Below are 16,524 nucleotides of genomic sequence, written 5' to 3'. Positions count from 1 at the left end.
AATAACATTAACAATAAATACATCCTAAAAAAGGGAAAAACACGACTAACAGTTTCACGGACACAGGCACCCAAGAGTGCCACTACCACTATAAGAAGAGAAGGTTCCTCAAGGTTCTGGTATCATATAGTATTTACACACCGAAAGAGGAAAGTGTTCATAGTCAAACCATCACCATGTAGTTCTACTCATTTGTGCGCACATTTAATAACAAAACTCCTTCAATACCGTGCATCCACCACGAATGTCATGCTGAACATCCCAAATGTAACAATTCAACTGGCCATAAAGCCTTTACATACCAAAGCATAATTTAACAAATCTTCCAAGCTGATTTCAGCTAAGGTAACCAGGGGTTTCAATCTTGTAACTGGAAATAAATAGCTCCAGGAAAACGAGGAAGAAATTCCTTTAATGGGCACAGCCTGTGCTTCTCCGACTCTCAAATGTCTCACCAGACTGGTAATCCAAACGCCTAAATGATCAAATAGCAAATCATGGTATCATCAATTGCCCTGAAATGCTGAAATAAATTGAACCCCCTGGTTACCTTAGCTGAAATCGGCTTGGAAGATTTGTTAAATGACTTTTGTTGCCCATTGTCCTGATGAGGCCTGAAACTGCTTGACAGGCCGAAACGCGTCGACAGTTATCACCAATTTTGACACCTCATTGATTTGGAAATTGATTGGATATAATCCCTAAGAGCATTATTGTGATTAGAAGCCATAAAGACACTGATTATTGCTTCTTATGCTCTTTGTTACTTTGGTGTTCGAAAAGGAAATAAGGCCAAGAAAAGACATTGCCAGTATTTTCCTTGTATATAATTTATTGGGCTCCATATACAACCCATGGATTAAGGGTTAACAAGAAGATTTTTTGTTTCTTGGATCTTGAAGAGTGCTTCCACACAAGATTAAATATTGTGTGATGAGTTTATTTGTATTTATGATGTAAAAATGAAAAAGGATATCTAAAAGAAAGTTACAAATCGTAACTATTGTTGGTGTGTTCCTTTTTTTTCAGTTGGTGTTATTAGCTACTAGATGAACGCTTGATTATGATGATAGATTGATACAGTACAATTTATAATGTGATGAGATAGATAATTAGTAGTATCTGTCCCTCAAATAACCTTTCCTTAAAAAATACCTTTGGCATCCTCTTGTCTTTAGTTAGTTGTATTCACCCAGATGCCTATTGGTTTACCGGGTATCCCCTGCTGTTAATACTCTTTAAGAGAGGGCATACTCATCAAACCTCAGCCGGCAGGCAGAGGTATTGGGTTCTGATCTAATTTTGATTGTTTTCCTCTTTTCAATCCATTTCCAAGAACCTTCAGGTCAAAGAAGTATGACTTGCCCTGGTGCATTATCTTTAATTTTGGCATATATATCAAATATAAGTAATTTGCATTGCTCTGATTTGTTGCCTAACCACAGGGAAGATTTGTGCAGCTGACATCCAGGCAGGGAATACCATGATTCTCCAGGATTTGAGTCTGAAAATCTAATTTGTGGCATGGTGCTTTAAGAATTGCATCTTTGTCTAGATAGTTCATTAATTAAGCAAATTGAGGGGGGTGAGCCCAGTGTAGGTTTGTGCCAAAGCTCTATGGGCCCTTTTAATCACAAAGCTTTACATGTAGTTGCTCCACCTGTATCCAAGTTTTAAGCCATTTAGTGAGGAACTGTTCTAGTCATGGACCATTAAGGCCCTTTGGAATACCAAAAACTCTGAGAGTATATCTATGGGAACTCGCTTCTGTATATTCAGCTCACTTTTTAAGTAGTGTGACAGTTATTCATAAACGCAAGTGTTCAAGTTAATGTTCGACCCAGAGAGATTATTCTAAAAACAAGCAATGATGGAGATGTGTGAATACACACTGAGCTGTGTGGCTCCTGTGTAGTTATGCAGTAAACAGGATGCCTGCAGTCTAGATATTCACTGAACAATGTGTCTGCATGGTACATGATTCAGACAAATAGTTTGCCTTATCTGACTGTGGACACTAAGCATTAGTAACACTGTGCATTATGACTAGTTAAAGAACTGAGCAGTTTACGTGTAATAGACTGTCAAATGTAACTCCAAGTAAAGTAAAATGTGTGTTTTCAAGCGATGCAAGTATGGTGCAGATCCAGCAACATAATCTGTGTGGTGGTATTTGAAATCTGAAACATAAGGAACTTGAGTCCATACTTTTAATTATCAATGTAAAGCTGCTCCATAAAGATTTTGCTACAGATAGCTGGATCACAACTGGAAACTGACATCTAGTTCTACACGTCATATGATAAATAGGCACAACAGGTATTTGGGAGTATACATCTCTATGTAATGAAATGACCAGAGCAGCACATCAGATTGTGACAAGTGTGCGGGCAATCATCTTACCTTCTTCAGGGCCTAGATTGCAGTGATCCTTATAATGTGGCTTCTTTTTTCTCCTCTTTGCTTCAATACCATGTGGATCTAAGGTGGAAGAGAAAAAAGAATCAGTACAAGCGCATTTTACAGAGGCAGTATGCTTTAAGGTTGCTACTTTAAAAAAATATTGCATTGTGGTCTTATTGATAAGACAGAAATTAAGTCAATGTGATGCAGGGATAGGATTAGGTAAGAAGAAACAAATATGAATGAATGGCTTTTATATAGCGCACAGTTACTTGGAAAGTGTCCTGAAGTTGGGCATAGAAGTACAGGTGAGGAGGGGCATAGTCCCCAAAAGTGTCCCAGAGTCCTTAAAGCTTAAAAATATATCTTCAGAGTCTTCTTTAAGGGTGCTTCCTCAATTATTAATCTCAGGTGATTAGCTGGTTTCACATGCTTACTGCTCTGACCATGAAGGAGGACCCTCCCCCCACCCTCCGTAGTTTTTGGAAACAAGTGTTTGTTAACAGGCCAGCGTTAATAGAGTGTAGCAGTCATTTGGGTCTGTACTTCTTGATTCTCTCATTTAATAAGAGGGAGCCCTGTTGTAGCGGGCTTGGTGGGCCAGGATCAGGGTTTTAAACTTTATGCGCTTGCCGACCCAAAACTAATGAAGCTTCTCACGGAATTGAGATACAGAGGCATATTTAGGTAGCCTATAGATGAAATGCACTGCCATGTTCTATATCACTTGTAGATGCTGGACTAAGTAGTCAGGAAGACCCAGATACAGAGCGTTGATATAATCCAATTGAGGCAACGTCAGTGCCCTGAACACTGTGACCTCACAGGGCCAAGCTCCAGTCCACCTGAAAAAAGGGTTCAACCCAAACAACAGGATCTCAGTTTTGTCTGGGTTGCATTGTGGTTTATTAGACTGGAGCCAGGTCAACAATGCCTTCATACAGAGGCCAAAATACCTTTTTGCACGAACTGAATCCCCTTTATAAGAGAGTAGGAACTGCGTATCATCCGCATATGATACAATCTTGATGGCAAAAGATTCGACCAGGAGGGCTAGTGGGACCATGTAAATATTAAAAAGGGTGGGGCTCAGAAAGGATCCCTGGGGGACACCCCATTTCAATCATTTGGCTCTGGAACAGCAGGGGTTCATCCAGACAACTTGATTTTAGTTCTCCAAAAATGAGCTCAGTCAGCCAAGGGCCGACCCCGACACTCCTAGATGTTCTAGCCTTTGTAATATAATGCTGTGGTCACCATGTTGAATGCTGCTGGCAGGTCCAACAGCACCAGGGCCACATTAAGGCCAGAATCCAGACTAGTTTTGATGGATTCAGAGAAATTAAGGAGCGCTGTTTTCATACTGTAATGGGCTCTGAAGCTGGATTGGGATGGGTGTGAGATTATCTATCAAAAAGGTAGTGAGCTGACGACTCACTACCTTATCCAGAACTTTTACTGCTGCTGGCAATAAGGAGACTGGTCTGAAGTTTGCTGGTACTTCCGGATGCGGATTAGCCTTCTTAAGAAGGGAGGCCACATTCGCCCTCTTACAGAAATCAGGCAGGACACCTGAGTGGAGCGAGATGGAAAATCAACTCCTGATAAATTGGGGCAATGTTGTTAGCTATGGTATTCAGGATGTGAGGTGGACAGGAATCTTTCTGGGAACTTGATCTACAAAGTATAAACATCACCATCAATTCATCACTTGTAGAAGGGAGAAAGCAAGTTAGCTTTGCTTCAGACGAGGGTCCTGCTAAAACACCCAGGCTAGGTATTAGATCGAAATGCAGACTAAGACTCCCCAGATTGGCCTGGATTTTGGGGATCTTTTCATCAAAGAATTCACTGAGTCCATTACAAAGGACCCGATTGTTATCCGGTGGTGGGGCCATCTTTTTAGGGTCAATGAAGCTGGATCGGATCTTAAAGATCTTCTTTGCATTATTACCGGCCTCTATGAGCTGATGGGTATAAAAGGAGCAGCAGGCTTGTTTTAAGTTTTTATGATAGACACTGAGGGCCACTTTGTAGCGTGTTTTGTCTGCTTCCTGATAGTGTCGCCTCGCCGCCAGGCTCTCTCCAGCCTTTCACAAGAGCCTCTTTCCAGGGCTAAGATCTGGGTAAACCAGTGAGCTGAATAGGCTGTCATTCCTTTCTGTGGGGCCCTCATGGGTGCCACTGCATCAGCGGCCATAGGAGCCAGGTGCTGATAGTCTTCCTCAGTGACCCTGCCAGTGCCTTCTGGTCTTGAATCATCAATAATTTTTTTAAGGTCAGGTATAGAGACCTTATTCCAAGGTCTTTTCTTCTGCGTCTGAACGGATGGCCTACTTTTCGTAAAAGTAGCAATAGGCCAGAAAAAAAGGGAATAGGAAATGATGCCTGGGGATCAACTAGCTAGTTGGCATCCGAAGGACTAAGACGTGACTAACAGCGGTCCCATACAATTTTGTGCATTTGAGAATCCTTTGCGGATGTCAGGGATTTCAGGATTTTTGACTCTACCTGTTGCACTAGGGCTACAAGCCGCCCTTCACTGCTACCTTGATAACCAATTTGGTGCCCAGGCATTCATGTATACGGATCCTACTTCGGGGAGGCAATATATATATATATATATATATATATATATATATATATATATATATATATATATATATATATATATATATATATATATATATATATATATATATATATATATATATATATATATATATATATATATATATATATTTTATAACAAGGAAACTTACTTTGGAGTCAAAACACAAGCCTACACTTGAGGCCATCTTTTCGCATTCTTTTGTCCTGATGAAGACCTGCTGTTATGACTAATATGAGCACATGATTTAACGGGGTCGAAACGCTGACTATAATTATTGTTGCTCTGTAATGTGATCAAGCAGACCCTCATATTTTAGCAAAAGGATGTAGGCTTAAATCACTTAAACCAGTTTCACAGACACCACCATTGCAAGAATCTCTTTGTCTTGTATTGTTATGTAACATATGTAATGTCTTGTGTTTTTAATGTGTGTATATATATATATATATATATATATATATATATATATATATATATATTTGTGATGACTTGCACTAACTGTGTATTGTGTACTTGTGTTTTTTTGTTAATTTCATGTGTCGATATATCCAATGGCCTCTGAGCTATTGTAAGCATTGATGGTATATGAAAATGAACCCTAGATTGATGCTGAAGGATCCGCTTTTTGACCACTTGTGTTGTTTTGCCAATGGCTGCAAAACCAACAAGCATTTACAATGCAATGGTCTCGGCAATATTATAGGTAGAGCTATTGGCATTGCTTATTATTATTTTTTTTGTTTGTTTTATCCCTAAGTAAATGTTATTGTCATTTCTATTGTTAATAGTTTAAGTGTTTGCATATGTGTTACATATTGCATTAGACTTATTGCATTTGCAGAGAGAGAGTGAGGTAGCGAGATAGAGAGGTATTGAAATAGAGAGTGAGTGATGTAGTGAGAGAGTGAGGTAGATAGAGAGTGAGGTAGTGATGGAGAGTGATGTTGTGAGGTAGTGAGATAGAGAAAGATTGATGTATTGAAAGAGAGAGTGAAGTAGTGAGTGTTAGTGATGTTGTGAGTTATTAAGATAGAAACAGAGTAATGTAGTGAGATAGTGAGGTAGTGAGGTAGTGAAAGAGAGAGTGTAAGTGGCTTAATGTATTTGAGAGTGAGGTAGTGAGATAGAGTGAATTAGTAATTTAGAAAGAGAGAGTGAAGTTGTGAGGTAGTGAGAGAGTGATGTAGTTATTTTTTGAGGGTGTGTGGTGATATAGTGAGGTAGTGAGAGTTAGATAGAAATAGATTGGCGGCGCAGGTGGCGATCCGGGTACAGCAGGAGGGGGGCGGGATACAAAAACACGGACAGCGGGAGGGGGGCGGGATACAACGGGAACCAAGACACGGACAGCGGGAGGGGGCGGGATACTATGGGATCAAAGATACGGACAGCGGGAGGGGGCGCGAAAAAAGACTGCGAGAACGAGGAAAGAGCAGCCTGCCTCAACTTTACCAGCAGGAAAATGGCGGCCTCAAGCTTCAGAAATTTTTCGGATTCGGGGGAGTGTTTGGTGTTCTCAGAATGGGCGTGGCCTAAAAGTGGAAAGAAGAACACGGAACACACCTACAAATCCGAAAACGACGGAGCCTATTCGGAGGGACAGCTCTCTCCTCCAATGGCTGGCCTCCGTTTAGGAAGCCAGCCAATGGGAGAGAGGCAAAAACAGAGGCGGGACAAATAGTCCACTCTAAGAAACATTAAATCTCGGTACTTCCGGTTCTGCCTTTGGCAGACCGGATGTTACCTCGACCTAAAAAATGGGGGTGAAGAAAGCAAAACGGTGACTACATCTGCTACTGAACATAATAACGTATATTTGTAAAGCGCACGTTCACCCAGAGGTTTCTAGGCGCTGAATAACAGATGTTCATTGTTAGATAACTTAATGGTACTCATTTTATCGACCTCAAACGCATGAAAGGCTGAGTGGACCCGCTGGGATTTGAACCTGTAACCATGAGGTCGAACACAGGCCCTTGCAATGGACGCATTTGTCCACTGAGCCACCAGACCCTGGTGGCCTGAAGGGACCTGTGAGCCAGTGGCTGCAGGGCTAACTTAGCATTTCATCCTTCTGTTGCTGATAAAACTCTGTACCTTCCACTTCTGCAGTAACCTACCTGTTGCAGTGCTTAAGAGTTCAAAGGCTGTACTGTAACTGCACTTGTTTTCCACGAAAAAATATAATGAACTGCAAAAAATGGTAGCGCAAGGAGACCGGCTCGCGCTAAGCACTAGGTACACCTGACCATGTGTTGCGTCCCGCCGCGCTGGCATCAGACTCTGACCCCAGGGGGGCTCATTAGCGCTCCCCCACATAGCCTGAGCCGCAGGTAGGCAGGGGCCCCGCCAGCCCTGGCTCGGTGGGGCACCTGATGCCAGCACCCCGGTCCTCCACCCGCTCATCTCCTGGTGCTCACCCGTTGCCGGGAGATGCGGAGGTGGTTGCTAAGAGACAGGAGAGAAACGTCAGACTCCGGCCTTCAAGGAACAGGGAGAGAGGAGGTAAAGCGGGCAGAGGGGAGGGTGTCAGGGGCGGCGGCGAGCGGGAGAGGCGCCTGTGCCCCGGAGACGCCTCGAGGCGCTGCCTAGGACTTGTACCTGGGAGGAGAGAAGAGGAACAAAGGCAAGAGGTGAGAGGGGGCAGGAGAGGGTGCCAGGGGCAGGTGGAGAGGGTGCCAGGGGCAGATGGAGAGGGTGCCAGGGGCAGGAGGGGAGGGTGCCAGGGGCGGCAGCGAGCACGAGAGGCGCATGTGCCCGGAGACGCCTCGAGGCGCTGCCTGAGACTTGGACCTGGGAGGAGGGAAGAGGAACAAAGGCAAGAGGTAAGGGGGCGGTGCCAGGGGCTGTGGCGAGCGGGAGAGGCCCATGTACCCCGGAGATGCTTCGAGGCGCTGCCTGGGACTTGGATCTGGGAGGAGGGAAGCGGAACGGAAGCAAGAGGTAAGGGGGGCTCTACATCAGACAGACAAGGGCACAGCAGGGGTGAGGGAGAGCAACAGGTGAGGGTTGTCGGAGGGGAGGCCTGAATCCCGACAGTCCCCCAACATGCCCCCCAATACAGACCAAGGGGCAGTCTGGGCCTGAACCCAGATGATAGAGAGAAGAGAGGAGGAGAGAGGGGGGGGCAAGAGGTGAGAGGGAGGGGGGATCTGCCTGTACCCCGGACCAGTGACGTGGAGCTCGAGGAAGTCACGAGAGAGAAGGGAGCGGGGAGGGCGCACGGGAGCAGAAAAGGGGGGGGCAGAGGAGAAAAGACTCAGACAGAGACACCCTGGGGGCTGCACCCTGAAGACCCGGAGGGGCAGGAGGTGAGAGGGGGCACGAGACGGGAGGTGAGGACTTCTGCACCTCAGTCTAGTCACTAGACTCTAGTGCCTCGTACCCACAGAGGAGCTGTCTCAAGAGAGGCACGGACACAGCAGCAGGTGAGAGGGGGTGCACAAGAAGAGGGGGGGGGGATTCACTTTGCACCAGACACCCCGAGACAGACAAAGGCACAAGCTTATGTCCCCGTCCAGACAGACAGGGGAGGGGAAACTCTGTACCTGTCTCCTGGGAGGACCAATCTGAAGAGAGGCCCCCAGACAAAGGCAGCAGGACGGTGCTTAATTTGAGCCTGACAGGGTAGGGTCAGAAGAGGGGAGGGGCTCTGCACCTGAGCCTGGTGACTTGTCTCTAAGGATGACCGGTCTGAATAGAGGCCCCCAGACAAAGGATGCAGGAGAGGGCTTAATTTGAGCCGGACCTGGAGAGTCAGAAGAGAGGGGGGGGGGGGGGGGGAGTCTTCACCTGAGCCTGGTGACTTGTCTCCAAGGAGGACCGGTCAGAAGAGAGACCACCAGACCGAAGGATCTGGGGACCAATAGGGAGCAAGGCAGCTTGCTGAAGGAAAGGGGTCTGTCCTCTGTGCGACAGACAGACCTCCTCACACAGGAGGCACTGCCTGGGGCTTGCACATAGAGGCTGGAGAGGCGGAGCGCATGAGAGGCGAAGAAAGGAGGGACGGAGAAGGGTGACGGTGGGGGTAGTGGGCAGAGAGCCATAATCCAGACAGACACCGAGGTGCAGCCAGGGGGATCGAGATGACAGAGAAAGGTGGCGGGAGTGGGGGGAGAGGGGTGATGTGTAGGACGAGGGAGTCACGAGTAAGGAGTGCAAATATATAAGAGAGAAGAGAAAGGGCTGTGACCTTGACAGACGCCTGACAGACACCGCCCTGCAACCTTGGTAGAGATAGAGATGGAGCGAAAGAGCAACTCCCGGGGGCTGCGGGGGATAGAAGGGCAGAGGAGCCTCTGAGCTCGACAGACACCTGACACTGGCCGATACCGCCCTCTTAAATAGGCACAGCCTGTGGTCCACAACCATGCGAAGGAAACTACCGGGGGAGGAATGGGGTGGGGGGGGAGAACAACATCCGGGTGGGGTAGAAGGGCAGAGGAGCCTGTGAGCTCGACAGACGCCTGACAGACACCCTCATAAATAGACACAGGCTGTGGTCTGGAAACGTGCGAGAGGTACTGGGTGAACATCAATCAACCTGTGACTGCTGGAGACCGGTAGGGGTGTGACCTCGACAGACACTTGACAGACACCCTCATTTAGAGACACAGACTGGGGACTGCAACCATGCGAGAGATACTGGGGGAGTGGGAGAGCAACATTCGGGGGCTCCAGGGGGTAGAAGGGGAGAAGAGGCTGAGAGCTCGACAGACACCCTCATATAAAAGCATATCCCATGGCCTGCTAACACGCGGGACGGCTAGAGATCGAGCACGGTGATGGGAGTGCAGGGGGTAAAAGGCATACCAATAGTACAGTCACCGGTGACTGTAGCTACACAACTAGAACGTTTTATCGTTTTTTGTTTTACAAGGTTGCTAATTTAAAATGGGACTAATAACCCAGTATTTCGTTTAAAATGAGCCAGTTCATCCCGTCCAAAGATGGCCGCTACCCTCATTACCAATCGCAAGCGATCATTCCGTTCACCCGCCCCTAACACAGCAAACGAACTTAAGGAGACGCCCATTACTTAGTGTCACGACTCGTCTGACCAAAAATAACGTGACGCTAATAATACAACATATAACTTGTAGTATTAATGAGTATGCCCAGTTTTATGTTTTTACCACCAAAAACAATATTATCGTTTTGTGTGTTGTGTGGTTCATGGCGGCGCAGGTGGCGATTCGGGTACAGTAGGAGGGGGGGCGGGATACAAAAACACAGACAGCGGGAGGGGGGCGGGATACAACGGGAACCAAGACACGGGCAGCGGGAGGGGGGCGGGATACTATGGGAACAAAGACACTGACAGCGGGAGGGGGCAGGAAAAAAGACGTCGAGAACGAGGAAAGAGCAGCCTACCTCAACTTTACCAGCAGGAAAATGGCGGCCTCAAGCTTCAGAAATTTTTCGGATTTGGGGGCGTGTTCGGTGTTCTCAGAATGGGCGTGGCCTAAAAGTGGAAAGAAGAACACCGAACACACCTCCAAATCCGAAAAGGACGGAGCTTATTCGGAGGGACAGCTCTCTCCTCCAATGGCTGGCCCCCGCTTAGGAAGCCAGCCAATGGGAGAGAGGCAAAAACAGAGGCGGGACAAATAGTCCACTCTAAAAAAACATAAAATCTTGGTACTCCCGGTTCTGCCTTCGGCAGACCGGATATTACCTCGACCTAAAAATGCCCCACTGGTTGAACATTATGTCCTCAAGAAACACACCAAAAAAGAAATGCTGTGGTGGGTAATTGAGGTTGTTAAACCTACTATCAGACAAGCATGTGTTGACCGTGTTCTCAAATTCAAAGAACAACGTTGGATTGGTTGTGCTGTGAAACATGGTCTCAACTCCCAGACTGAGTGGCATACATTGGCATGCCTCTAAAAGCATTTTATCAACATCTGTTAGATGTATAACAAACACCATGTATATACATATCGTGGTAAGTTCATTGATAAGTGCTAGCTCTCTTTTCACTACATTGTTGTCATGTATATAAAACAATTGTGGTTTTATTTCTCAACATGTGACTGACTTGTGATGCTCTGATACCTTGATATTTGTGTTAAAGCAATTGTTAGAATAATCGCACATATATATTCAGGCTTACATAGACCACCAATATCCTCTGTGATAAGGATTTATGCTGTGACATGTTGATTACTATTATATATATATATATAAGGATTGTTGCAAGCCCACTGACAAGTGCATTTCTTTCTCTTCCTCGATTTCTGTCATGAATACAAAGTTACTGGGTACTTTTCAATATGTGACTGACCTGCGATTACTAAAATTTATGTCAGATGTAATTGCGAGGATATTGTATACATATATTTACAAGATTTGTTGCATGTTCCAATAGACTATCAATATCTTCTGTTGACCACAATGGTATATGCTGTTATATGTTCATTAATCTACACCTGTGAATGCCTCTTTGTTATCCGTTGTTGTCATGCTGCATTGATGCTATGTGTTACTATTCGCACCCCCAGGTGTTTACATAAGTTGCATTTTGGGCAAAGTTAAATGGATATCTACTCTTTGTCTGAGTTATCCATTTTCGGCAAAATTCTTTTTTTACTTCGGCAAAATCCGTGTGTCTAGGCCTTTTCAAGACTCAGTAAGTCTGACTATAGACATTTAAAGATGTCCGCCGTTCACCATGGCATACCGAGGCCTTCTTTCATGTTTAGTATCATTAGAGTGCCCGACCCAGATAAGCATTTCCGGGTCGTGCATTTTAAATATCTGTACCAGCAAACGTGCCTTTGCATACAGCCCTGATTGCGGGACACACGCTGGTTATCACGCTTTGCCATCTACTTTCTCCAAGTGAACAAATAGATCTTGCAGACATGTCAACTCTCCCGATTCAGGCGTGAGACTACCGATTTGAAGGCTAGTCTCCCGCCTCCCGATTCCTACAAGCAAAAACCCGATTCCTCGGGGGTTTCAGCTGACAGGGCTTGGTATTGTGTAAAGTGCTAATTCTTCCAACAAAGAGTGGCAATGCAGGGGCTCTCGAAGGGGTGAAAAACCAACAAAGCGTCATTAACAAGGTGTGAGAAGTTGGCCTGATATATGATGTTTCCAATTCTGGAACCACCTTGTATCAGTCCAAACAATCTCTCATGGTGTCTGGTTGTAAGTCAACCTTATAGACAAGCTATCCTAATGGTAGCATGGACTAAGCAGGCTCAAAGGCTTAACTCTAGAGGTCGTGTTAAGCAAGCTGTTTTACCAATCACAATCCTGTAATATCAAATGAAAGGACACCACACAAGTATATATTATAAAAATATATGTATTTATTACTAGAATAATCCTCTGTACTCTTTATGAGTGCAGAGGCACAAGCGTGTAAACAAAAGCACAGTTAAACATATGAAAGTTGCACAATTATGGATGAGGGCGGGTGGCCACTCAAACCATATATTAAGAAAGTGGTATAAGAGATACCAATCGAACAGTGGTTAGGCCTAGGGCCTAGGGAATCGCTGGGAGCAGTCGGGACTAGCAATGCTGAAGTCGGGAAAAGCCCGCGGGATTCGGGTGCAGCGCTTAAAGCACAGGCATGCACCAATGCAAAGTCAATGGTGGGTAAAAGTTATAAAGTTACTGTTTAAGAATACTTCCGCTCAACCTAGAAGGACGAAACTTAAGATACATACACTAGAGGTGTGTACCAGTGTGGGAACACTGGCGTTGCTGAGTTATCTCACCCACAGGAAGCGGGTGCACAGGTGCGAAGTAGTGTCTGGTTTTGTCACGCAGGTTGCTGGTGCTTGGAGCTGAAGATGCTGCAGGCGTTGAGACGAGAAGTGTCCGGTGTGATCCAAGGGTGGATCGAAGTTAAAGATGATCTGATAGCAGAAGGGACAGAGTCTGGGTCACTTAGCAGTGACCAGGGTGGAACCAGAAGGAACCAGGCAATGTCGGGCGCTTTCAGGTCGCTGACGGGTCGCTTCTCTCCGCTGCCACGTGGACTCTGGGGCACCGAGGATGTCCAGGAGTGGATCACGAGCTGTCCCACGCGGACTCTCGCTGTCGGCGGTGTCGGCTTCCGGATTGGAGCAAACAACCCTTGGCAAGGGCAACCCACGCAGGATTCGAAGATGGCGTTGTACTCGGACAAGGAGGGTCAGAGCGGGCGCTCCTTTTCAGAGGAGCGAGTGCAAGTCTGGAGCAACCAGAATCACAAGTTAGTTTTCAAGGTTCGTCGGCACAGGGGCCACAAGCCAACAGGGAAGTGACCGGGCCAATGAGTTGAGCCAAAAGAAGCAGAAGGGCCCCACGCAGCACTCGGTGAGTGTAGAGGGGTGAGCTTCGGTGCAAAAGAGGCTCAGGGCTGGGGCTTCTCAAACCCCGATGTACAGCTTCGAGGCTCACTCGTGGGCTGCATGGTCAGCGTCTCGTGGTCTTTCCAAGATGGCGGGCCCCACGCTTCCGGTCGCCTCCACGGGTCTCAGCTCTGCAGGGACTGTGGATAGTGCTGTTAGAAGGCAGGCACGCTTGGTCTTGTCGAACTCTGTCGCTCGAGTTCCGGCGGGAACTGCAACAAAGCAAACGTCGAGGTGCTGGATGGTGCCTGTTTGCACAGGGTGGTCACTCCTTGACCACAAGGGAGATTCTTCAGTCTTCTACGTCGAGGTGGATATCGAAGGGTCCAGAGTTTCGTTTCATAAGTTTCAGTCAGGATAATCTGAGTGCTTTGGCACTGCTCCCATTCTTATACCAATCTAGGGGGCTGGATTACCTGCTAGGTCCCCTCCTATGGGTGGGACCCAGGAAGGGGGTGGTTACACCCCTTTCCCTTTGTCCAGGTCACGCTGGGACTGGGGCTGGTGTGCCCCAGAACCAGTTTGACCGGATTATGCAAGGGGAAGCCTTGTGCGCCCCGGGCACTGTCTGGTTTCTTTCAAACCTCCCTGCTACAATCCACTATCTCCTGTCTGGGGTGGTGTGACACCTCCCTGTGACAGGAAACCCTTTGTCCAGGCCTCCTTGGCTGAGTTTCGGTCAGCAGCAGGAGGTCAGACCCGTGTCTGTGGCAGAAGCATCCCTTTTGTGGTGCTGAGGCTCCTTTTAAAATCAACCGCGTTTTAGCAAAGTAACATGTCGTCTCCCTCTAGAGGGGTGGAATGCTATCCCCGTCGACAGGACTGTCGAGGGGATAGTATTCCAAATCGTATGACACCTTACACAACATGTTTTGATAAAGCCAAACCAAAGTTAACATATAACCGCGAGGATTATAATGCACTTAATAGTATATGGTATGGCATTTTCCCGGAACAGCTTAGGGAATTGGTCCCGACAGCTGCAGACAGGCTCAGCTCATGCTAGAGCACCATCTCACATAAAATCAAGCACTCTGCCTCCAGGATTGTTAAGGCCTGCCATAGGAGTGACTTATAGGTATATATGTGTCCAGATAGGTTTAGATATAGGCATACTATATCTAAGCAAGGGGTGATTACACCACCTTGCCCCAGCTGAGTGATCAGCCAGTTGTGTCAATTTTGGATAGCCAGCAAGGGGTGGCAAAAGATATGCTGCAGCCCCTGGTAGGCCTTGGATGCACATATGCCCTGGGCACCTATAGTGCACTGTACAGGGGCTGATAAGGTGACCCAAGCCAATTTAGTTATGCACCTAGGGTACATGGAATCCATTTTACAGAGAGAGCAGATAGCCTGGGGCCCTGATTAGCAGGGAACCAGGCCAACTAAGTCGAAAACCAGCTAAACACAAGGCAAAAAAATCTGGGGTAACCATAGTCAGGTATCCACCTTCCTACACAAGGGAATCGTCTATTAAAGACCTGCGAAGTAGGGGGGGGAGCTGTTTCAGCCCGGGCTGCCACAGGGGGGTGGGGTGGGGGGTAGGGGGGGGGAGGGGTGCATGCACTGCCAACAACCTGCCAGGCCAGTGCCAAGCACTTCCATCACCCTCTCTGCCTACCATTATGCTCCATGCATTTACGTTTCAAATGTCCGATCCTACAGAAGCACACTTCCAAAGCACATACATGCCAGTAACCCGATTCAAAGTCCCATTCTCCCGATTTTTTTTTTTAATCTCCCACTTTGCCCTCCTGAAATGTTGGCATGTATGATCTTGTGGTGTTAGGTGCGCTGTCTTGTGGGTTTCGTGACAGTCTTAAACCACTGTGTGAATGAGCGTTGCAGTAACAAACATCACCCATTTAGTTTTCTCATATGTGCGCTAGCAGCGCTTAATTTAGTTAGCTACCCCCAGTGACCGCTAGCTTTAACGAGACACCCCGCGTTTTTCATTCAAACTTGATGTATACGTGGCCTTCATGTACTTTTGGCCGCATTGCTATTCCTTAGTGAGGTTTCTGTCTCTCTGCTGCAGCCGAGTAGTCTGGCTGCGGTAGAGCATATTTGTAGTTGTATTTTGGCATTAAATGTGTTTGAGCCACTACCTTGAAGTATTTACTATAAGCGGTCCATTACATCTTTGTTCTGCTTGGCTTGACTCAGTTTCATTTGTTAATATCACATTTATAGATGACCGATGCAGTTGTTTTGCAGTTTTTTCGTGTATTTACCTATCACACATACCGTTTATAAACACAGTCAGGATGTGTGTATCCTTCGATTTAAATTAGTTAGGCTCACTAGGCATGTACTCTCCAATGTAACTACCCGTGAAATGTAACTAATAGCAATGTGTCATTTAGTGCTAGATTGTTTTACCTCATGATCACTAATTCAGTGCCTTAGTCCGAATGGCAATTGTTGACTCTTTATTGGTGTTGACTGAGTCAACATCTTAGTACTACCTCTGCAGTCTTTTACTGCAAGTGAACCCTCTGATACAACCGCGGTCTATCTCTACAATATGATGATTGCCTTTCATCAAGCGTTCAACCAAATATATTTTTTGCGCTTTACCTAGAGAAATCAAAGATACACTAAGCATAGAAGATTGTTCTCCTGCTCTACACGATTGATTCAGCTGACCTGAAATATATACATGCACCATAGATGTCAGGTATTGGCAGATTAAGTATCCTAAGAGGTCAAACAGGACCTTGAGTTTACCTAAGTAACTTTCACAGCCGATGCATGTTGTTTCTTTCTCGACAGCGTTAATATTGATGTCTGCGCCCATTGATCCGTCTCAAGGCTTTTGGCCGCATTCCATTATTCATATAAGTAAGCTTCTTTTCTCTCACGATTACCCATTGAGGTGACGGTGGCTTTTTAGGTCGAGCCTGTCAATGCGCTTGCGAGAGATATTGGGGCTTAACCAGAGCTTAACCATCGGGCGATTTGATGCTGTGCCCGTGAAAAGCAAGCTCAATGCGCAAGCGCATTGACCTAAAAAGCGCGTGCACATCAAAGCCACCAGCCTTCCTCCCACAGGCATCCCCCAGCGTGCGCTGTGCCTCAGGCATTTCTCCTCCCCTAATTTATTCACTGCCCACGGCTTTCACTTTGACGGCATCTGGGCCGTCTCTC

The 16,524-nt window shown here is 46.5% G+C and overlaps 1 protein-coding gene across 6 annotated transcripts in view; it reads right to left on the bottom strand.

The window, feature by feature from the left end:
- The window catches only part of RELB (RELB proto-oncogene, NF-kB subunit), an 851,517-nt gene that overhangs the window by 113,563 nt on the left and 721,430 nt on the right, over window positions 1–16,524 (bottom strand). For all 6 annotated transcript variants that reach the window (XM_086938449.1, XM_086938452.1, XM_086938450.1 and 3 more), the window contains one exon: window positions 2,404–2,481. In XM_086938449.1, coding sequence (XP_086794575.1) covers window positions 2,404–2,481 — 78 coding nt within the window. The remainder of the gene's footprint in view (window positions 1–2,403; window positions 2,482–16,524) is intronic.

The sequence above is a fragment of the Lissotriton vulgaris genome, chromosome 9 (genome assembly GCF_964263255.1).
Source record: "Lissotriton vulgaris chromosome 9, aLisVul1.2, whole genome shotgun sequence".
Lineage (NCBI taxonomy): Eukaryota > Metazoa > Chordata > Amphibia > Caudata > Salamandridae > Lissotriton > Lissotriton vulgaris.
The sequence above is the reverse complement of the archived record's forward strand: the minus strand, read 5'-3'. Positions and strand labels throughout refer to the sequence as shown.